At 48.9% G+C, this 21,319-nt stretch overlaps 6 protein-coding genes and 1 non-coding gene across 7 annotated transcripts; 4 read left to right on the forward strand and 3 right to left on the reverse strand.

Moving 5' to 3' along the window:
* Window positions 1-6,952: 6,952 nt before the first annotated feature.
* Window positions 6,953-8,627, reverse strand: F5891DRAFT_1170609 (uncharacterized protein; the record flags this gene model as incomplete). Its single annotated transcript, XM_041365518.1, has 3 exons — window positions 6,953-7,759; window positions 7,813-8,463; window positions 8,530-8,627. Coding segments are annotated over 3 exons (1,556 nt in total), but the record flags the coding sequence as incomplete, so codon positions are not given.
* Window positions 8,628-8,684: 57 nt separating this feature from the next.
* Window positions 8,685-10,804, forward strand: F5891DRAFT_725746 (uncharacterized protein). Its single transcript, XM_041372973.1, has 10 exons — window positions 8,685-9,107; window positions 9,163-9,237; window positions 9,298-9,342; window positions 9,401-9,454; window positions 9,512-9,574; window positions 9,628-9,807; window positions 9,862-10,036; window positions 10,089-10,316; window positions 10,369-10,605; window positions 10,661-10,804. The coding sequence occupies exons 1-10, from the start codon at window positions 9,102-9,104 to the stop codon at window positions 10,672-10,674; spliced, it is 1,077 nt and encodes a 358-aa protein (XP_041230701.1). The 5' UTR covers window positions 8,685-9,101; the 3' UTR covers window positions 10,675-10,804.
* A 493-nt stretch (window positions 10,805-11,297) lies between these two features.
* On the reverse strand, window positions 11,298-11,404 carry F5891DRAFT_t38. Its single transcript has one exon. It is a non-coding gene; the product is annotated as a tRNA-Leu (tRNA).
* Window positions 11,405-11,857: 453 nt separating this feature from the next.
* On the reverse strand, window positions 11,858-12,774 carry F5891DRAFT_1011036 (uncharacterized protein). Its single transcript, XM_041360648.1, has 4 exons — window positions 12,689-12,774; window positions 12,586-12,639; window positions 12,421-12,536; window positions 11,858-12,369 (listed from the first exon to the last, which is right to left on the reverse strand). The coding sequence occupies exons 1-4, from the start codon at window positions 12,705-12,707 to the stop codon at window positions 12,202-12,204; spliced, it is 357 nt and encodes a 118-aa protein (XP_041230702.1). The 5' UTR covers window positions 12,708-12,774; the 3' UTR covers window positions 11,858-12,201.
* Window positions 12,775-12,945: 171 nt separating this feature from the next.
* Window positions 12,946-14,264, forward strand: F5891DRAFT_1255642 (uncharacterized protein; the record flags this gene model as incomplete). Its single annotated transcript, XM_041369994.1, has 6 exons — window positions 12,946-13,071; window positions 13,140-13,254; window positions 13,304-13,357; window positions 13,384-13,547; window positions 13,605-13,699; window positions 13,747-14,264. The coding sequence occupies 6 exons, from the start codon at window positions 12,946-12,948 to the stop codon at window positions 14,231-14,233; spliced, it is 1,041 nt and encodes a 346-aa protein (XP_041230703.1). The 3' UTR covers window positions 14,234-14,264.
* Window positions 14,265-14,825: 561 nt separating this feature from the next.
* F5891DRAFT_725826 (uncharacterized protein) lies at window positions 14,826-16,774 on the forward strand. The gene is made up of 3 exons (XM_041372974.1): window positions 14,826-15,069; window positions 15,144-15,803; window positions 15,858-16,774. Exons 1-3 carry the CDS (start codon window positions 14,983-14,985, stop codon window positions 16,665-16,667), a joined length of 1,557 nt encoding a protein of 518 aa, XP_041230704.1. The 5' UTR covers window positions 14,826-14,982; the 3' UTR covers window positions 16,668-16,774.
* Window positions 16,775-18,659: 1,885 nt separating this feature from the next.
* On the forward strand, window positions 18,660-21,294 carry F5891DRAFT_1011047 (uncharacterized protein). Its single transcript, XM_041360649.1, has 2 exons — window positions 18,660-18,928; window positions 18,990-21,294. Exon 2 carries the CDS (start codon window positions 19,001-19,003, stop codon window positions 21,137-21,139), a length of 2,139 nt encoding a protein of 712 aa, XP_041230705.1. The 5' UTR covers window positions 18,660-18,928; window positions 18,990-19,000; the 3' UTR covers window positions 21,140-21,294.
* Window positions 21,295-21,319: the final 25 nt, after the last annotated feature.

The following is a 21,319-nucleotide window of genomic DNA, read 5'->3' on the forward strand; positions in this document are numbered from 1 at the left end:
GTCGGACCTACCATTAGTAGATGGGCTGATCATGAGAAGTTCAGTAAGGGACGGGAGAGCGATAGTGGCAAACACTTTTGAAACACTAACAAGACGACGAGCAGGTAAGATGAGGAAGGATGGAGACTTGAGAAGTTCAGAACAAAAACTCATCTACACACCAACTTGAAACCTGATGATAAGTGGCTGAGAAGAGGCGTAAACCAGCGTGCATCCCAAGTTATAACTACCATTGCGCTCAAGTTAGACAGACAATAATCTCCGCCAGATGGGGCAGGGATGTCTCAGCATGTGAGTCGTGTATGTGAGCCTAGCACTCAGATCAGAGCACATGTCATTTGCAATGGACAAGGGAGATTTGAGGGACAGACGGATGGGCTGCGCGTGAAAATCTTGAAGCTCGAATGCGTCTACCAGTTAGACATGTCTAAAAAAATAAAACTCGATGATAGTCAATAAAAAGCAAGCCAGCGTCATCCATATGATAATGATATCTGCGACACACCTAGTAGTCGTCATTGAAGAGAACATCAAAATCGAGCAATGATACCAAAAATAAAAACAACCATAACACAGACCTCCACACCAGAGAAATACAAAACATACAGTATAAATGAAGCAACCCACTATTTTCAAATTCAAATCACATCTCCTCATCACGACGGTACTAGTCAACATCACAAGAGAGACCATCGCTAGCAGTTGAGCTCCCAAACTGTCCTTCGTCGGGCATTATGTTCGAAAAACAAACATTTATCATGCCTGCTCGCCACAGATTGGCCTCTGTCGGATGTTGCACATCTTCCAGGACTTCGTTGATAGAGGCTGAACGATGAACCAACTATCAAAGGTGAAGAGACTCGGACTAGAGAAACTAAGGGCGAGAACAGAACTCAGTCTTGGTTCAAAAAGACTGTAGGGTAACTATGGACCATACCTAAGGGCGAGAACAGAACTAGTAGAGTAGTAGTTAGTAAGAGTAGAGTAGGGATGTCAATAAGATAGCTCACCTCAGTCTTGGTTCAAAAAGACTGAGGGAGATTGTTCGACGAGAGGAGGAATTAATACGTTTGATTGGGACGGAGAGTCAATAGGAAACGTGTATGACGCATGGTAGGAGGAGTGTTCGTGTATGTAAAATGAAAAGGCTAAGTACGTGTAAGGGTCATATCTTGATACTCCCACTCGAACGCAAAACGCTAGAGACGCGGGCGTGCTCATTCAACTGGGTCTTCGTTTGACGATGAACGAAGAGCAAGCGAGTGTCGATGGTTGCGGAAAAGTTTTCGTGGTAGGGATTTCGTGAAGATGTCGGCAATCATATCATGTGTGGGTACATAGGGAATGATGATGGTGCCGTCGCTGACCAGATCTCGAACGAAGTGATAGCGGACGCGAATGTGCTTGGCCCGGTCGTGGAATTGAGGGTTTTTCGTTAGTGCGCGACTTCCATTGTTATCACCATATAACGTGGTGGGGGTGATCAGCGAGAGGTCAAGACCAAAATCGCATAGCAGCTGGCTGAGATGGATCTGTTCGCGGGCCGCGTTAGAGAGTGAGATGTATTCAGCTTCAGTAGACGAAGTCGCAACGACGGATTGCTTTTGGGAACGCCAACTGATGGGGGAACCGAAAAGAAAGTAGACATAGCCCCCAATTGAGCGACTGTCGTCTTTATCAGACGCGAAGTCAGAATCCGAATAACCGATGAGTCCTTGGTTGGACAAACCAAACGTTAGGGAATGATGTGTGGATCCACGAAGGTAACGGAGGAGATGGTGAAGCTGGCGGTAGTGGTCTATGCCAGGGTTACTCAGATATTTTGACAGCGCCGATACTGCATATGCAATATCGGGACGACTAACGCGCATGGCGAAGTTGAGTTCCCCAACGACACGCGCGTATGGCATGTGCGCAAATTGTTGGATTTCGGCTTGAGTGAGGGGTGCAGATGACTTCGTCAAGGAGATCCCTGGAACCATGGGGGTAGATACTGGTCGACAATCTGACATCCGAGTTTCACTGAGAATCTGTTCGAGAAAGGAGGATTGGTTGACGGTAAGGTGCTTCTTAGAGCGATCTCGTGTAATGTGCATTCCTAAGAAATGACGCGCTTCACCAAGGTCCTTCATTTCAAAACGTTTGCTCATCTCCGATTTGAAACCGTTAAGGAAATCCCGACAGTTCGATGCGAGCAACATGTCATCGACGTAAACAAGGAGCCAGATGGTCTTGTCATCTTTTCGTAAAACATACAGACTATAGTCTGCTTCGCTACGAACAAAATTAAAACCTTCTTTTCGCAGGAAATCATCGAGTGTCTTGTTCCATTGACGACCGGCTTGCTTGAGTCCGTAGATGGCCTTGAGGAGTTTCCAGACCCAATCTGGATGCTCAGGGTCTTCGAAGCCTGGAGGTTGACGCATGTAGATTTCTTCGTCAAGCTCGCCATTGAGAAAGGCGGTCTTCACGTCCATTTGATCAAGTTCAAGATCAAACTTAGCGACCATGGAGAGTAGTGCACGTACGGTGTCGTATTTTGCAACAGGAGCAAAGGTGTCAGTGTAATCTAGTCCTTCGATCTGTGTGAAACCCTGCGCAACAAGGCGGGCCTTGTGGCGGGCAATCTGGCCATTTTCGTCATACTTGTGCGAGTACACCCACCGTGAGCCGACTGCTTTTCTCCCTGATGGGAGTGGTGTTAAGACACCCACTCCTTTTTCTCCCAACGAAGCTAACTCTTCATTCATTGCGCTTTCCCAATGACCCGAATCCATTGACAAGCGAGCGGCAGCTATCGTTTTGGGGGGAAGCTTCCGTCCATCAATCTTGTTGCTGTCCGCCAAGGATACATGCTTCGCGGAGTGCTCAATGGTGACATCGGGGGTAGCACTAATACTAAGATTTTCTTCTTCAACAACCTCCTCCTCAACAGTGACCGGTACATAAGTCCAACGCCGCTGTACTGGGACATGTTTTGTTGGGATGGCAACAGTTTTCGGGACTGCTGGTCGCGCGTCAATGCGTTGACGTGTCGAACGTCGTGGCTCAGGAGATGGTACCGTTTCTACCGGAACTTCAGCAGGGACAGGGAGAACATTGTCGTTCGACTGCGGGAATGGCTGTGGAGGTTTGGGGATGAGAGGAGCAGAAGTCGGAAGTACTCCCACTGAAACGGTACTGGGTCCTGGTAGTGTAATACCGGAATCATCTTCTCCAGGTCGTGTGGTTCTGAAGCCGTCTTCTGATATCGGCAAATCATGTGGCAATGCGAGGGTGGGCTGCTGCATTGCAATGCGCTGGTTGTGTAATTCAACGAGGGGCGAGAGAACTGAGTTGGGTGTGCCGTAGAAGAATTTTTCATCAAAAAGGACATTTCGAGAGCGCACCGTCTGTCGTGTCGCTGGATCCCATAGAAGATATCCCGCATCTTTGACGTGCCCCAGTAGGAAGCACCGTCTCGAAACAAAGTCGTACTTGTGGCGATTGTCGTCTGGGATGTGAGCATATGCGAGGCAGCCAAACGGACGTAGGTGCGAGACATTTGGTAGTTCACCATAGAAGAGTTCAAACGGCGTTCTGTTGTCAGTAGCTGACGACGGGAGGAAGTTCTTGATGTATACTGAGTTGAGGATGGCGTGGCCCCAGAACGAACGAGGAAAACCACTCTGGTGATGGGCACTTAATGCTCGGGTGGCAATGGTCTGGTGTCCACGTTCGGCAACACCATTCTGTTCGGCTGTATGAGGCATCGTAAGTTCGTGCTCAATTCCTTTACTACGCAGGAATTCAATAGTAGCGTGAGAGACGTATTCGCCACCGTTGTCACTGCGGAGGCGTTTAACTCGTTGCCCTGACTGGTTTTCAATCCAGGCGATATATCGCAGAAGGTGCGAGTGTACCTCACTCTTGTGCTTAATGAGGTAGATAGTGGAATAACGCGAAAAATCATCAGTGAAGGCAACAAAGTATGTTTCGCCGGACGGGGTTGCAGTGTTGACGGGTCCCCAAACGTCAGTGTGAACAAGTTCAGCGACGTGCGTTGCACGGTGTCGAGCATGAGACGGGAACGGCAATCGTTTTTGTTTGCCCATTAGGCACGACGGACAGTCAATGTGGTCACCAGGTCCTGTAGACTCGTCTAACAGGTTAAGTGACAGTCCTAATACAACCTTCTCAGCTTTGCGCAAGGTGGAGTTTGCGGCATGGCCCATGCGTGCATGCCATACAGCTAGTGGTAATGGCGTAGCCGAGGTGGACCTGGTGGCAAAGGCCGTATGGGTGTGCTTGGCTCGAAGGTAGTATAGACCGGCAGAGCATTCCACACGTGCGATCACAGTCTTATCAGCACGACGCATTTGTCCTCCTTCAGCATCCGTTTCGAAGAAAATTCCCTCCGACGCTAGAGCAGACACTGATATCAGTGTGCACCGTAGGTCTGGTACGTGGAGGAAAGGGAGTTCGATAGACTCATGTCTTCCGTCGAGCACTAGCGTGATGAATCCCCAACCTGGGGCAAGAACAGTATCGTCATTCGCAAGTTTCACGATTAATGGAGGGTTGTAAGTTCTGTAGCGAGTGAAGAGGGAGTGATTGGATTCCATATGTGCGGTGGCGGCAGAGTCTACGTGGAATTGAAAAGAAATAGTGCTCGTATTAGAGAAACTAGCAGAGTGTGTAGGAAGACGAAGAAACGATGGAATGCCGTCAGGTTGTCCTGGTAGGGGAACTGATATGTCAGTACCTTGTGAAGGTGAGGGGGGAATGCACGCTGACGTGTTTGATGAGTCGGATTTTGCTAGACGAGCACGGCAGTTGTTCCAGATATGGCCTGTGCGCTTGCAAGATCCGCACGTCGAGCGCCACGACAACTCCCATTTATCTCCCTTGGAGGCGTCAAAATCCTTCGGTTTGGCACGCTCAGTAGGTTTACCTGCTTTCGCCACCCTAGCAGCCATGGCTGTGTGGTGCGCATGTGGGTTTGCAGAGCCGAAACTTGCATAATATTGTTCCGAGTTCCTGATCTGGCTGATGACTCCTTCCAGCGTTAGCTTCCCGGTATTGGCGTCAGCACTATGGAGTATGAGCTGGGAAAGCGGCGCATAGAAGTCGGGAAGGGCACGCAGTAGCGCTTGGACAAGGGTATATTCGTTGCACTTCCATTCGATGGATTCAATGACCTTGAATTGGGCCTTGATGTCCGTGATCTCCTTAATGGTCTTGGTAAGAGAGTCGCTATCAGATGCTTTGGGAAGGTCAAAGATACGGCCCATGAGGCTCGTAAAGCGGATGCCAACAGACGCCTGATACTTGTCTTCTAGCGCTTTCCAGATGACGGCTGGATCAGTGACACCCATGAAGTGGATGAGGTCACTTGAGTGTACCGTCATACCAAGGAGTCCTTTGGTTATGCTTTGGCGTTCTCGGAAAGAAATGACGTCCGCGCTCGCATCATGTGCCGCGAGGCGTTTGTTGAAGTCAGCCTCAGTCTCAGTGGTGCTTCTGGTTGGGCGCGGAGGACCCTTCTCATCTCCTGAAAGGAGGCGCCAAAGGTTGAAGAGCGAGAGCCAAAGGTCCATGGTCGTTACCCACGAGGTGTAGTTGGAGCCATTGGCGTCCAGAGGAGGGTGAGGAAAAGATGTTGGAATCCGGATGTTGGACGACGATATGGTGGACATGACAGGTGTCGAACGATGTGTCGGCGATGGCGACAATAGAATGGGAAGATTCAATGGGTGTGGTAACGAGCGAGTTGGTACGACAGGCGTTAATGGCGGCGATGGCGGCAAGGGAATGGATAAGATCCGCAGGTCAAGCGGGGATAGAGGGCGACCTTGTTCCAGTTCGGAAAAGGTCGGAGAGGCTCAGATAAGGCGAGTGGAAGCGAGAAACGAATGTATGCCTAGTCTGAGCCAGGGCTCATAACCTATCAAAGGTGAAGAGACTCGGACTAGAGAAACTAAGGGCGAGAACAGAACTCAGTCTTGGTTCAAAAAGACTGTAGGGTAACTATGGACCATACCTAAGGGCGAGAACAGAACTAGTAGAGTAGTAGTTAGTAAGAGTAGAGTAGGGATGTCAATAAGATAGCTCACCTCAGTCTTGGTTCAAAAAGACTGAGGGAGATTGTTCGACGAGAGGAGGAATTAATACGTTTGATTGGGACGGAGAGTCAATAGGAAACGTGTATGACGCATGGTAGGAGGAGTGTTCGTGTATGTAAAATGAAAAGGCTAAGTACGTGTAAGGGTCATATCTTGATACCAACCACAAGAGTTGCAGCACACCTATGTTTGGGATAGCAGCCTGACTGTCGTGCGATGCATGGAATGCTCAGGTCATATGTAGCGCCAGTCCCAACATTATCACAGATGCAGACGCCGCGAAAGCCAACTAGAGCCATTTTCGATAAACAGTCAACGCATAGATACCACCACGAACAAGGTTAAACTACAATGCTCCATCAGTCATTGAAAACCAGCCTGTACAGTTCACTTACATTGAGGCGTAAGGCAGTGAACTCCTCGTTAACATGGGCTGTCCCATCGCCAGGGTCAATTCCTGCATTGGCTGCACCTATTTGTCCCGCTAAGCATGTGACACGGAGTGAGCGAGATCGGGGCGATGCTCAAAAACTTCAAACGTATTCCCTACCTAGCCAGATGAGTTTGCAGCAGCTCTCGCAACAGCAAATTCTAGTTCATCCGGTCTCAACGTGAAATTGGAGATCGGAGAAGCACCATCTTGGGATCGTGTATATTCCTCAGTGAGATTCAAGCCTATCAACGACATGATATACCTAGAAGTCAAGCCGTACATGAGACATTTTAACAGTGCAGTCAAAGTTTTTGGCCTACTCGTAACAACAAAGAAGGACTCGATGTTTTTAGGCCTTGGTCGAATGAAGATGGTATCCTTCGACCAATGATCTCCATAAGTACCTGGCTAATCATCAACTAGTTGATACCACACCGCTCCGTACGTCAGGCTGAACGTCAATGACCTCAAGTCTGTCATAAGTATATCTCAGTGATCTGGAGAGCATATAAATCCTATCCTTGTCGATCCACATGTCCCTCAACAGTGAATTAGCATGATCGAACTTTCTGTCCGAAAATACGACTTGAACGTAAGGCAGGGAAGTTGTCAAGCTCTCTCCACGTGTGCCAATTCTGTCGACAATGATACATGTTGTGGACGGCTCTTTCACCACTCGTCCTAGACCCCGCCCGTTTGTCACAGCTAGTGGGCTAAAGTCCAATAGTTGTAATATAAACTGCCGGTTGCGCGCGCCGAAATGGAGTGTCTGCAAGACTCGGTTTCCATTGATTCTGAAATGAAATTGTCGCTGAAAGATACGAGTATTTGAGGGGCCCCAATGTTCCCATGGTATTGGCATTGCTGCTGCCATTTCGTCGAGGTCGAAGAAAATCCTCGTGGAAATGATCAAGGCTAGATTATCTCGAGCACAACGCATAATAAGGCATATGAGTCGATGTGTGGGGTCTGAGGTGCACATCGTCGCTTGGGCTTGCATATGCAGCTGTGAGTCATACCCAATATCATCTATCATAGGAAGGCACTCTAGTAGCATCGATGGGATGGGTATCAGGAAACACGCCAGAAATTCAGGTGTCTGGGACATGTTCTCAATTGAATAGAGATTCAAGTTATCGGCTATAACCAGCAATCGATTGTTCCCGAGGAAACAAAATTCAATTGGGCCGGGTCGGTCGAGTACTGCACCGCTGAGGATGCTCTAAATTCAGAATCAGCCATCAACTCTTTCAACTCTTTCAAACCAAAGCTCACACTGGATGTTGTTGAGTATTTCCAGTCCCAAATGTGCAGCTGCCACACCGACATACTTTCATCGTTCAAGCGACACGACAATGCGATATGCCTCCCAAAACCTTTGAGCTTTGCATTGCTCGTTACAGAGCGCGAGTCGTCTGACAGAAACAATGTCTCTCCAGCAGCCTGAGGGTGAACACCATCACCATCCAGGGCCCCAAGGTTAATATAGACTGTATTGTGATCAGCGGCATAAGCGACAGCGATTAGGTTTTGTGCTAGGTCCATAAACACATCAAATTTGCGCGAGTGTGGAACCGAACACAACGTTCCTGGGAGCCAGTTTCGCCGGATTGACTGCTGTGAGGGCTTTGGATGTACTGGAAAGATCATGGCCGTATCTCCCATTGGGTCCCACGAGCAGAAATGCCCACCAGCACCAATGATTTCTCGCGATGGCAGTGCCTTTGTTACGGGGACCATTTTAAGGAAAGGGTGGGTGTCAACTTTGAACCATGCGTGAGCTTCGTCTCTCAAACGCTGCAGACGCTTAGAAATAGGTATGCTATCATCTGTGTTGGGGATAACGAGCAACTGTTGTCCACTTATTTCAACGATGTACTGAAGTTCGGAGGAGGACAAGTACGTCTGGCGAAGGTTTCTACATATCTGCAAGAGGATTATCAGAACTATTTAGAATCTAGAACAACGAGAACATGAATGATGGCGACGCACAGATGTACACCGAAGAATATCTCGGTGAGGAAGGAAACTCAGGATGTAACACAGGAGTTCTTCGGCAAGAAACTGGAATCCTGTTTGGGGCTTCATTTCGATAGTGTTATCCCGTTTGAACGTCCGATCCCACTGCCGCATCTCCCCACATTAATGTTGAACTCGGACTCGTCCGGCGCTTGGCTTAGTGTACCGGTTTCTTCCGATCCCCAATTAGTTACCGTAGGCCACCGCGCTTTCTTCCAGAGTACATGGGATGGCTGATCAGTACTTGTGTTATTTTTGGCCAATGGGCACGACCGGGGGGCACACAGGATCCTCATCAGGGCGCCGATGGAATTTGCTACATTGACGGATCAGGGAGCCCTCAAACCGGAAGGCCATGATGTGCACAGAGACTCGGAGCGGTAGGAGACGATAGGCCCACACACTGTCTGTTTTCCGATTGTAGTAGGACCGCTCACACCCCAGACACCCCCTATAAAGATCCTGGACTTTCATCGACACAGGGACTCATTCTTCCACCCACTCTCCCAACTACAAATCTTCCTTCAGTCCTCACAAACTCAGTCATGAAGGTAGTGGTGAACCTTCTGTCTTCGATTACAAGATCTGACGCGCTTGCGCTTATAGATCTTAGCTATCCTCTACAAGGGCGGTAATGCTGCTACGAGCGAGCCCCGTCTCCTTGGTACTGTGGAGAACCAGGTTTGTCTCGTCGAGAATTCTAGATTATCTTCGACAGACTTACTCATGCTTTCCATATAGCTTGGTATCCGCAAGTGGCTCGAGTCTCAAGGCCACGAGTACATCGTATGTATCGAAGTTTCTGGCATACTTACGCAGTCACCTAATCTACTCATTTGTGTAGGTTTCGGACTCAAAAGAGGGCGCCGACAGCGACTTCCAGAAGCACATCGTAGATGTACGTCCAAGCCCCACTACTGTACACATATCCGCGTGTACTTACTCTCTTTCTTAGGCTGAGATCTTGATCACGACTCCATTCCACCCTGGGTACCTCACTGGTGACTTGGTCGCGAAGGTATGATGATCGTTGAGCTATCGATATGAACGGTTCATTCATACTTCTGATAGGCCAAGAAGCTTAAGCTCTGTGTCACCGCTGGTGTTGGCTCTGACCACATTGACCTCAACGCCGCTGTCAAAAATGGTATCCAGGTCCTGGAGGTCTCAGGATCTAATGTCGTCTCCGTCGCCGAGCATGTCGTGATGTCTATCCTCCTTCTCGTCAGGAACTTTGTTCCAGCACACGAGGTATGATGACTCACTGGCGCGCGTTTCCCTCTGTTAATTGGTCGCCATTCTTAGATGATCGAGCGTGGAGACTGGATGGTCTCCGACATTGCTCGCAATGCCTTCGATCTCGAGGGCAAGGTCGTTGGCACCATTGGTGCTGGTCGTATCGGCTACCGTGTCCTCCAGCGTCTGATGCCCTTCGACTGCAAGGAGCTCCTCTACTTCGACTACGCTCCCTTGCCTGAAGGTTTGTACCACACTATCTTCGGTTCTATACAGCTTGATTCATGTAATTACAGCTGCTGCTAAGGCCGTCAACGCTCGTCGCGTCGAGGACCTCAAGGACTTTGTCTCGCAGTGCGATGTCATCACCGTCAACTGCCCTCTGCACGAGGGTACACTCGGCCTCGTCAACGCTGATCTTCTAAAACACTTCAAGAAAGGTGCATGGCTCGTCAACACCGCTCGCGGTGCTATCTGTGACAAGGACGCCGTAGCTGCTGCCCTTGCAAGTGGTCACCTGAACGGTTCGTGACTCCCACCACCTAATATCTGCACACTGAGCTCACATGGCAACAGGTTATGCTGGTGATGTTTGGAACGTCCAACCCGCACCCAAAGACCACGTCTTGCGCACGGCTAAGAACACCCTTGGCGGCGGTAACGGCATGGTACCCCATTACTCTGGCACCACCCTCGATGCTCAGGCTCGTTATGCAAGCGGCACCAAGAGCATCATTGAGAACTACCTCTCTGGCAAGGCCCAAGAGCCTCAAAACATCATCGTCGGTATCGGCAAGTTCGAGACCAAGGCTTGTGAGTACCCGTTTAGACATCTCGCTTGTTGGTCTTGCCTCACATATTCTTGTAGACGGTCAGCGATGAACGTTGGACTGCGGATGTGCCTGCCAAGACCCTTGCTAATATCATCATGTATACAAAATTTACTTGCACCTGTATGTCGATGGGAAGGAGGATGTACATTACTGACAGTAGGAAATACCGAAATATATATGAATATCACATTCGCACGAGTTCACTGAGTATCTCTTGCTACAAACTGGCTGGTACACTGGATGTAAATGCTGCATATCATATAGCTCTAGTTCGCATACTTTCGGGCGAGAAGGATTGATCGATTCAGAGATCGATACAACTTGATAGAACACAACTTGATCACCGAGACTGCCCACACAAATATTGTTGACATGCCAGGCGTGTTGTGGTAGACAGTAGTGGGTGCCTACCACACTGCGTCTAATTAAGGCACATTGACTTTTAGAATTTGGGATCACGGTAAGTGAAATCAGCGTATGATCATTTAATTAGGTTGGAGACTTCAGTCGGTGAGCACGAGTTCAAGTTCAAGTGGACTCAGGGCCTAACGGCGATCCAGATTTCATCTCACGCATTCCTTGTCTTCGTGGATTCATGCACGTTGTTCTTGTTCGACCTTGACTTGCAATTGGTCTGGACAACAAAAATAAAGACGAGCCAAGATAAAATTATGACAAGAGTGGGATTTGAACCCACGCCCTCTTACGAGGATGAGAAACCTGCTCTCAGGCAAGCTTTCGCTTGAGTCACACGCCATAGACCGCTCGGCCATCTTGCCATGGTTCATTGATCCGCGACTTGCCAACCATACTGGTCCAAGACGTTGCCTATAGTCTGGCTAGAAGGAAGACAGTTAACGCGCGACTGAATTAGATTCAGTCCATTTTTCTCAACTGATGTAGGGGAAGAAGGCGGACGACCAATTGCAAGCTGGAGCATGACAGGCTGCAAAACACGAGTAGTTAGACGGAGTCGACACTTATAAACGAGTGGAATGTCTTTGACACATGTTCGGGCAGTACTCACATTCATCAAATTACTTGAGGTTTATCATTGCATCCACAAAGGACACTACGGTCGGCGCGCACGTAAGGAGCTGACATTCACCGTAAAGTGGGCTGTTTGTAGCACTAGAAAGTTGCACGAGTTACAGCATTAACCGATATCATCCATGATTGGGATTGTCATCGGAGACGTAGATCCCTCAGGCTTGATAGAATGTCTGACCGACACAAACGCGTAACCAGTAAGTCCAGACCTTGTCGCGAGGGGAGACGCCGAAGGGCAAGATCAGTCGGAGGTGGTGCATCAATTGTCATCACGTGGCCAGACAGATATGGCCAGACTTTCGAAAGGTATGACGGTAGAGGGGCTATATGTATTCGGCCACGTCTATCTGAATAAATAGCTGCAATGTAGCATACACACGGCTCTATAACTCGAGGAGGATGCGAAAGAGTACAGTGAACTGAATGATTACGGAGAAATATAATGTCAGGAGCAACGGAAGGGAAGCAAAAGACTGCAGACGTCAGTCAAGACAACGGCGTGAAAGAAGCAAACATACATGATGCACTAATCGTCGCTGACGTCACCGGTATTCTCGGCGTCACTTGATGGTGGTGGGGTTTGCTTCTTCTTGCGGCTAGCTTTAGGTGCGCCAGCCGCAGCCTTTGGCTTCCTAGGCTTTGGCTCCTTGCCACGATTTGGGTTCTCAGGTGCTTCCCGCCACATTCCTGCGATCTTGGAGGTGTATCAGACATGAAAGGAACGCATATATGCGCATATACGCACCTCGGCCATGGCTTCTTTGATGGGTGCGCCGGGATGTGCCTCCTTCCACTCTTTCATGTGAGCTTGTACGAAGAGGTTGTATGCACTTGGTGCGCGCTTTGGTTTGTCCTCCTTGTCTGTGACAAAGTGAGTACGATGAAGAGAAAATATAAAGGGACGACGAACCAGCCTTGGAGGTCTTGGTGTTGGCGCGTTTCGTTGCAGCCTTTGTGGTTGATTCTTTACGACGATGAGTGTATGTTTAAACTAAAAGACGCGTTGAACTGACCTGTTGCTGATTTTGCCATGATGGTTAGGATGAGGGTGAATTTTGTTGATTGATTTGAGGGTTATCGATCTTTAAACGTAGTCGCGTCGGGGTTTAAACGCGACGTGTTATTATCACGTGGTGGGGTGGTCAGTGCACCTCGGGGAATAGCCGAAACCTATTTGAGGGAGAATGTGATCGCATCAAAAAAAGTCAACTCTCTTTGTCTCTCTAGCGCTCATCATCTAAATTAGTCCTTGATCATTATCGGCCAGACCATGTCTCCATCCGCTCTTTCATCTGCCCTCCTTGCTGTTGCGGCCATTACCTTTGTCCACGCTCAGCCTGACCCTGCTGACCCCACTCCTCTCGTTGATAAGCATTATGCCTACCCATCTGGTATCGTGAGTGTGCTTGCAGTATGCAGCGGCACGCAATAGAATGATACTCATCGTATATTAGCCTTACCAAGTCGACTATAATACCGCATGCTCTTCGTGGTCCCCAAACCGGTTACAATATTTGCAACTCCACAACTGAGAACCAGAATTCCTTGTGTCAAACCTCGTTCGTGAACCACATAGACGGTCAGTTCCGCTGTCTTTTAATTTATTCACGGTTTCTAAAATCATACAGACTTCTGCCTCTGGGCTCCCCCACAGCCCAACTCCACCATCGGTGACACCGAAGGTCAGGAAGTCGCCTGGTGCACAAAGTCCAGGACACGGTACTCGTCTCATCCCCGCCGGTGCTCTTCCAAGGCGTACAGCTCATCAAGACCCCCAACTACATCCAAATTGCCGGTTTTATTGACCAGACCCAGGTCAACATTGCTGCTAATGACTACGGAGGCGAGTTGGACCCTCACGGTGCTGATTTGGTGAGCTAGTAATTACTGTGACACTTCCCATGGATGAAGTCTCAACGTGACTTGCAGCGCGGTAATCCTCTTGGCGGTCTCATGTACTCCAACGCGTTCCCCAGCAACGGTGGTAACAATGACTCGTACCAACAGGTTATTGACTGGACAAAGTGAGTTTTTCCCAGCCTCTTGTCCACGTGTCTCATCTCCCTGTCAGCTTCATGGGTGGCGACGGTTTCTGTATGAAAGTCTGCGATCCCGCCGGCCAGAACCAACAGGCCCTCTGCCAAAACATCTATGACCGTCTTGGGTGCGCATACAATGCACCCAACAACGCACAGAAGGGTGTTTTCGAGGTCTGCGATGGTGACGACATGTCCCCCGTCGGTGTCTACACTACCAACGGCGCTACCTCGACCTATTTCCAACCCGCTGAATCTCTTGGTCCGATCACCACCGTACCTTACACTGCCACACCTGCTCCGAGCTCGAACTGCGTGACGTACGCAAGCACGGCACTGTACACCGGTCAGCCGACGCCATCAGGCGCGACCGCGAGTTCAGGTGCAAGTGGAGCAAAGTCAACAGCGAGCGGCACCAATTCTGGCGCATCACCAGCTAAAACTGGTGGTGCTGCCACCATGGGTGTATCACTTAGCGCTGGACTTGTTGGTTGTGGTGTTCGCAATGGCGTCTTGTCGTAAGACGGTACGGTATCACTGTTGACGGGGAGAGGGTGTGTGCATTCACATTCGCATACCGCATTTCTCTGGGCGGTCAGTTATTTCATCAGACTTTATAATACCCCACCGCATGCATTTTGGTTGACATAGACACGCGGATACAGATGGACCGACATTGGTTGCTCCATCCGTTCATTGCATCGAGATTGAATAATGCACGTTTTAATGTCATTGATCTGCGTAGACATGATGCATGAAGCCTGCTAATTGGGCTTCATTGATTTTGTAGGTTTGGGCAGGCCTGTCATCCGATATGAGTGACGAATTATCATTTGGGAAATCATAGGTAGGATAATTTCAAATTTTCAGTTCGTCGCGACCCACGTGATCAACTGTTTAAGCGAAGGAGAGGCGCCAGCTGGAAATGGACCAGGGTTATATCGACGAGGACATTCCAGCACAGGTCCTACATCGGTAGAAAAGAACTCATGCTGACGGGATCTGGAGAAACCGGGTTTCACTCACACTATGTACCATACAACGGACGTCCGTCGGAAACGGGACATTCATTACCAGATACGCACACTCGAGTGAACCTTGTTGTTCAAACGTTCAGAGATCAGTACGAATAGCTTGAGACGAGCGTCTGAGTGGTTGTGGAGTTGCACCATTAGAGACGATATTATGTAATTGTAGGCTAGGACACTTGGCACATGCGCCTTCAAGCGCTAGCTTCAAGCTCAAGTTTCAAGTGTCACTAGTATAACGAGATGAAGCAATTCCTGTCTCTTGCTGAAGAACTCCTGTCTTACATTCTGAGTTTCCTTCCTTACCGAGATATTCTTCAGTGTACATCTGTGAGTCACCACTCATTCATGTTATCATTGATCTATGATCTGGATAGACTGCTGTTCTGACGATCCCCTTGCAGGTATGTAGGACCCTTCGCCAAACGTACTTGTCCTCCTCCGAACTTCAGTACATCGTTGAAATAGGTGGACAACGGTTGATCTCCAACACGGATCATAGCATACCTATTTCTAAGCATCTGCAGCTTTTGAGAGACAAAGCTCACGCATGGTTCAAGGTTGACACCCACCCTTTAAAAATGGTCCCCGTAACAAGGTCCCGGGGATCTCGAGACAAGATTGTTGCTGGTGGGCATTTCTGCTTCTGGAATCCACCAGAAGATACGGCCATGATCTTTCCAGTACTTTCAAAGCCCTCGCAACAGTCAATCCGGCGAAACTGGCTCCCAGGAACGTTGTGTTCGGCTCCACACTCACACAACCTTGATGTGTTTATGGATCCAGCACAAAACCTAATTGCTGTCGCCTATGCCGTGGATCACAAGACAGTCTATATTAACCTTGGAGCCCTAAATGGTGATGGTGTTCACCCTCAGGCTGCTGGAGAGAAACTGTTTCTGTCGGACGACTCGGAAAACTCCTTTGATATGACATTCGTAAGGCTCAAAGGTTTTGGGAGGCATATCGCTTTGTCGCATCGCTCGAACGATGAAAATCGGACTTCATTGGACAAGGTGTGGCAGCTGCAGATTTGGGACTGGAAGTACTCGACAACATGCAGTGTGAGCTTTTGTTTTAAAATAGTTGAAAGACTTGACGGTTGATTCTGAATTTAGAGCATCCTCAGCGGTGCAATACCCAACGGATCCATCGACCCGGTCGAATTTTGTTTCCTCGGGAACAATCGATTGCTGGTTATAACCGATAACTTGAATATCTATTCAATTGAGGACATGTCCCAGACGCCGGAATTACTGGCGTGCTTCCTGATGCCCATCCCATTGAAGTTATGGTGCCTCCCTCTGATAGACGATATCGGGTATGGCTCACAGCTGCATATGCAAGCCCAAGCGACGATGTGCACCTCAGACCCTACACATCGACTCATATGCCTTACTGTGGCTTTTGCTCAATTTAGTACTCAAATCTTCATCATTTCCACGAGGATTTTCTTCGACCTCAATGAAACGGCAGCAGCAATTCCAATACCATGGCAACATTGGGGCCCCTCAAATACTCGTATCTTTCGGTACCCGTTCCATTTCAAAATTCACATCAACGGAAACCGCGTCTTGCAGACACTCCCTGTCGACACGCACAACATTAACTTTATATTACAACTATTGGACTTTAGCCCGCTAGCTGTGACAAACAGGCGGGGTCTAGGACGAGTGGTGAAAGAGCCGTCCACGACATACATGAGTGCCGATGAATTTGGCACACGTGGAGAGAGCTTGACAACATCCCTGCCTTACGTCCAAGTCGTATTTTCGAAGAGAAAGTTCACTACCGATTCACTGTTGAGGGACATGTGGATCGACAAGGATAGGATTTATATGATCTTCAGATCACTGAGCTTTATAGAAAAACTTGAGGTCATCGACGTCCAGTCTGACTTACAGACCGGTGCGGTATCAACTAGTTGATGATTAGCTAGGTACTTATGGAGATCATTGGTTGAGGATCCCATTTTCATTCGACCAGAGCCTAGAAATCTGACTATGGGAGACTATGTTCCAAGCATGTGCTGTCAAGCGTGTGTTGCCTTTGACTAGTAGCACATGTTGGGCAGGATGTTCTTCCGACAGAGATTGGCAGTCCAAATGCCCCAGAACTGTGACTTCGCGGGAGTATGCTTGCACCAAGTTGCAGGTCTCGCAATTCACAGTGCATACTTTGTACAACCTCCAGTATCAATGTCAGACGGCAATGAACGAGACCGGAGACATCTAGAATTTATTTTCCCTCGAAAGAAGTGGGTGAATTGCGTTTTTCAGATATCATGCTCTTCCGCACACCGTGTAGGACACTTTCAAGTGATCCGACCTGGAGGCAGCGTAACACCAGTGACAGTGGCATTACATTACTGACGTGTCGCGCCTGAAAACCCTTGCTTGGGCCTGGTAGAAAAATACTCAAGCCAAGCTGCCAAGGCCATGATGCCGCCGAAATTGCACCCCCAAAACGACATCTCAGCTCGTGCCAAAACATTGGTAACTGAGTCTGTATCAATGGAAATGATGTTCGGGCGGGAGAGATAGATAGCATTGCAAGACCATTCAATTATGATACAACGTTACATCATCGGTAAGGCAATTAAGAGCTGTCAGCACAGGACGCGAAGATCTGAGCCTGATCATGGTCATCCTGTCAATGAGGGCAACCCAGAAGACTTGACGGGCGTGATCGTCGTTCCTGCAGGAAGTGCAAGAGAGTCGCCTATTCCATCTTCGATGAGTTGATAGTATCAAGATAATCACGGTCGAGTCTTCATCAACTTTCCACGAACAGAGATGCTCATCGGCAACAAATGTGTGCGCAGAGGACAATTCCTCCGATAAAGAAACCTGTTCGAAAGAATGGAAGTTGAACTTGAACCCCGCGTGGGCTTTATTCCTCGAAAGTTGTAGGCGCTTGGAAATAGAAGTGTGATCAACCACGATTCACGTTGGGGACAGGAAGTAGTTGCCGGCCGCTGAGTTTGATGATGTACTGAAGCTCGGAGGAAGACATGTACGTCTGGCGAAGAACTGCAAGATTGTCAGTACTATGAAAGCCCATTAGAACAACGACAACAAAATCATAACCCACGGATGTACCACATAGAATATCTTGGCAAAAGTCTTTTGATTTGTACCTCCGCCTGCGTGAGGGTATCGCCGCCAAAGTATCTTTGACCTGTTTATGGCTGGAAGCCTGGAAGCTAACGACCTCACTGGGTGCGATCAATCGCCGTGTCCTTACGCGATGATGCTATGTAGAGCTTGAAACCTGAGGCCTGAGCGCTGAGCTAAAGAATGTTTGCCATTTGATTCAATCAGCTGTGGAGATAATGATAGAGTTCATTCAGGACCTACGATGAGCATCATTACTATGATAACTATAGTTTGGATTAAGCCAGCACAGGTTAGCACACCGCACCTTTGGTTATTTTTACTCACGAAGTAGAATTTCTAATTCAAGTCATTACGTATGCACTCAATGTTTGCCGTGCGGCCAGTCAACGCGTGTTCTTAGTGCCACGTCCACTGGGGACAGTCAGGCATCAGGTTAGCAATTCTAAGCTGCGCTGAAATTCTGACCTAGAAGCCCTTGCAGAACTTTAAATGACACTGTGGCTAGGCGCCAAGCGCTCTTTAGGCATCTGTCTCATCGATATGCCGTTCTTCTTGTAGCAGATGAGTCTTGAATCACCAGGCATAACGTCTTTCTGTCAAAGGCCAACTTTCTACGTGACGTTCAGAGACATTTGAACCGTTTAATTGTTTTTACCCACAGATCAGGTACGAGTTCACAGCCTCCGTCACGATAGTGCATCAGAAGGCATCGCTACCGTAAACCTCCATGATCATCTTTGCGCAACCAATCGATTATTGATGGCATCAGATGCCATGATGTATTATGCTTTATAAGCGGCTATAACAGGTTATATAGCACGTACGTTTGTAAGCACTTTCTAAACCTTCGGCATAAGCGACGGGGTTCAATAGTTTTGGCTGTGCACGAATTGTGTCCCTGCAGGGAAAACCTTATCGATTCGTCCAATGAGGGGATGGATCAGCTAAGCTCCTGACGACTTGAGCCGTACTAAGCTAAGGCTTATGGCACGCATAAGCGTAATATAAAGGTACTAGTGTCCCTGTGAAGTAATATCAAGTAACATCCCCCTTGTGTCCCTCTGCTCACCGTAAGTCCAGACAACTCGAAAGTCCTGCTGGTTTTTCATCTTCATTTGACGATTTCAACAGAATCAGCCAAGATGCGACTCTGGCCCGGGCAGCTCCCAGTCACACAAAACGAAGCCGTGACCATCACTTGCTACGACGACCTGGGTAATCCAAAAACGCACGGTCTAGAGCAGCGATATGTCAGCCCTACTAGTGGGATCTGTCGAAAGCTCGTCGTGCAAGCCGTCTCTCCCTTCGGTAAATTAGAAGTCCCCATCAGCAACCACACCAATCAAGCAAGCAAAATCGCTATATGGCTGCTATCCAATTCCCCCATACGAGGGTGGATCATTTTTAAATGGATAGGCGTATGGTTGTTGTTTACGTTGAAGCTCCTCTGGTCAGTCATCTGGCTGCTCGCACAGCTTTTCGCCCCCATCGACTTGGCAGATGACACCGGGGAGGACACGGACCTATATAACACTGGATACTACAAACCGTATGTCCGCGGGTTCCAGGGTCAGCTATGGGCAGCTCGTTCGCCCATGGAACATTCTTCGCGCATTATCGAGGAGGGCGAGATGGATATCCCTACACATACCCTTTATCCTCGAGTTCTTATTATCCGCGACCCGATCTGTAATGAGTGGGTCTCATGTGCAGATCGCGATACCATCATCCGTACAAAATTCATCGCCATTTCTTACCGCGCCGTTGATGCCTTCACTCGAGGCCCAGATCAGGAGATAGAAAAAGCTCAGTTCATAGAAGAAGTTCGTGCAACGGTGCTCGAACAAAAATACGATGCATATTGGCTCGACCTGGAGTGTGTAGGAGAGACGCCGTCAGAGAAGAATCGGGATTTGTACTGCATGGCGGACGTCTACCGTGGAGCAGCTATAACTTTGATCATGCTCGGCAAATCTGCGTCTGGGGAGAAGGAGTGCTGGAAAGGTTGGGGCGAACGGGTATGGACTATGCCCGAAGCCCTCCTGAGCTCTCGCCTTTGTTACAAGTTCCGAGATCGGGAAACAGTCACACCATTGTCGTTGTTTGAGCTGGCCAACCTGGCCTACACAAACTACGACATCGAACAAGCTATCGTCAATGCCTACAGCGGGAAGGATCCACTTGAGAGGTTGGAGCGGTTGACGTTGTTGAAATCAGCTATATGGCGGCGCGGTACGGCAGCTCTAGCACCAGGTGTTACTCCTCCCCCACCAAAGTTGGATATGATAGGCGACTCCGAGAAGTCTGTCACCGTCCTGAGTGGGGCGTACAAGGCCGAGCGTGTGTATGCGCTGATGGGCTTTTTTGAGCACCGGATTCAGCCAAACCGCTCAGAAGACGATTTGCGCGCTCTTGTGAGGCTTTCAATGGCCAACGACAATGACCGTATCGCTGAGCGCATGGTATCCATGCTGCCCTCGACCATCACCAAGACAGCGTGTTGGTACTCTGACGATGATATCTACCGTGCCAACCTTTGGGATATCTTACCGGAGATCCAGGTCGCTGGTGTTACGGACAATGGAGCTCTTGTAGTTGATGGGTGTCGGTCGGCATCCATCAGATGGAAAGATTTCCCGGAGGTTGCGTTTGAGACCACAGATTCATTGAGGAGAACCATCATCGGCTTCATTCCGTATCTCTCATGGCCAACTCTTATCATCGGGCTAGCTATTCTTATGATCAACCGGGTGGGAGGCATCGCGCTCACCGTAATCGGATTGGTGCTCCTCATCGTTTCCCCTCGGCTATTCGTATTCAGTCAATCTGGGCGTATTGTCAGCGCACAACCATGGCTCATCGGAGTGAAAGGGGTCGTGAGCATCAAAGAGGTAGAGAGCCACTTGTACGGTGGCGCCGCCAGAGGACACTTCCCAAGAATGTATTTCACGCCGAGCGGATCACAGTTCTCGATTCCAGAGCGAGGCTTAGACCGGGGAGGTTCGTTCAGACAATACGACTATGCCAAACTAGCGGATAGTGGACCCGATGCGGGACACATCTATACGCTCATCGACACGTGCTCGTCGACGATGTACTATTTCCGTGCGCAGCGACCGCCGACTGTGTGTATATATGCCGGACGAGAGGGAGGGCTTGGGCGGTTTGTGCTGTGTTCGGAGAAATGTGATATCAATGAGCTGCATAAGGAGAGCGTGTTGAGGATGCCGACGGAGATCAGTGAAAAAATGGAGTTGTGTGGATGGGTCGCGCTTGGATGAGGTTGTTTTAGAACCTTTCACTGTCCTTTGTTACGGACTTGACTGACGCTGTTCTGTTTTGCTAGAACTTTCCACTTTCCTTTATTAATTTATTATGTACTCTACCGACGTCATTTAGTGTTATAGCAACATAGTATTGATGATTCACTGCAGAATGTTATCACTTGAGGTGACTCTTAA

This window comes from Suillus fuscotomentosus (assembly GCF_016647785.1).
Source record: "Suillus fuscotomentosus strain FC203 chromosome Unknown F5891scaffold_8, whole genome shotgun sequence".
NCBI lineage: Eukaryota > Fungi > Basidiomycota > Agaricomycetes > Boletales > Suillaceae > Suillus > Suillus fuscotomentosus.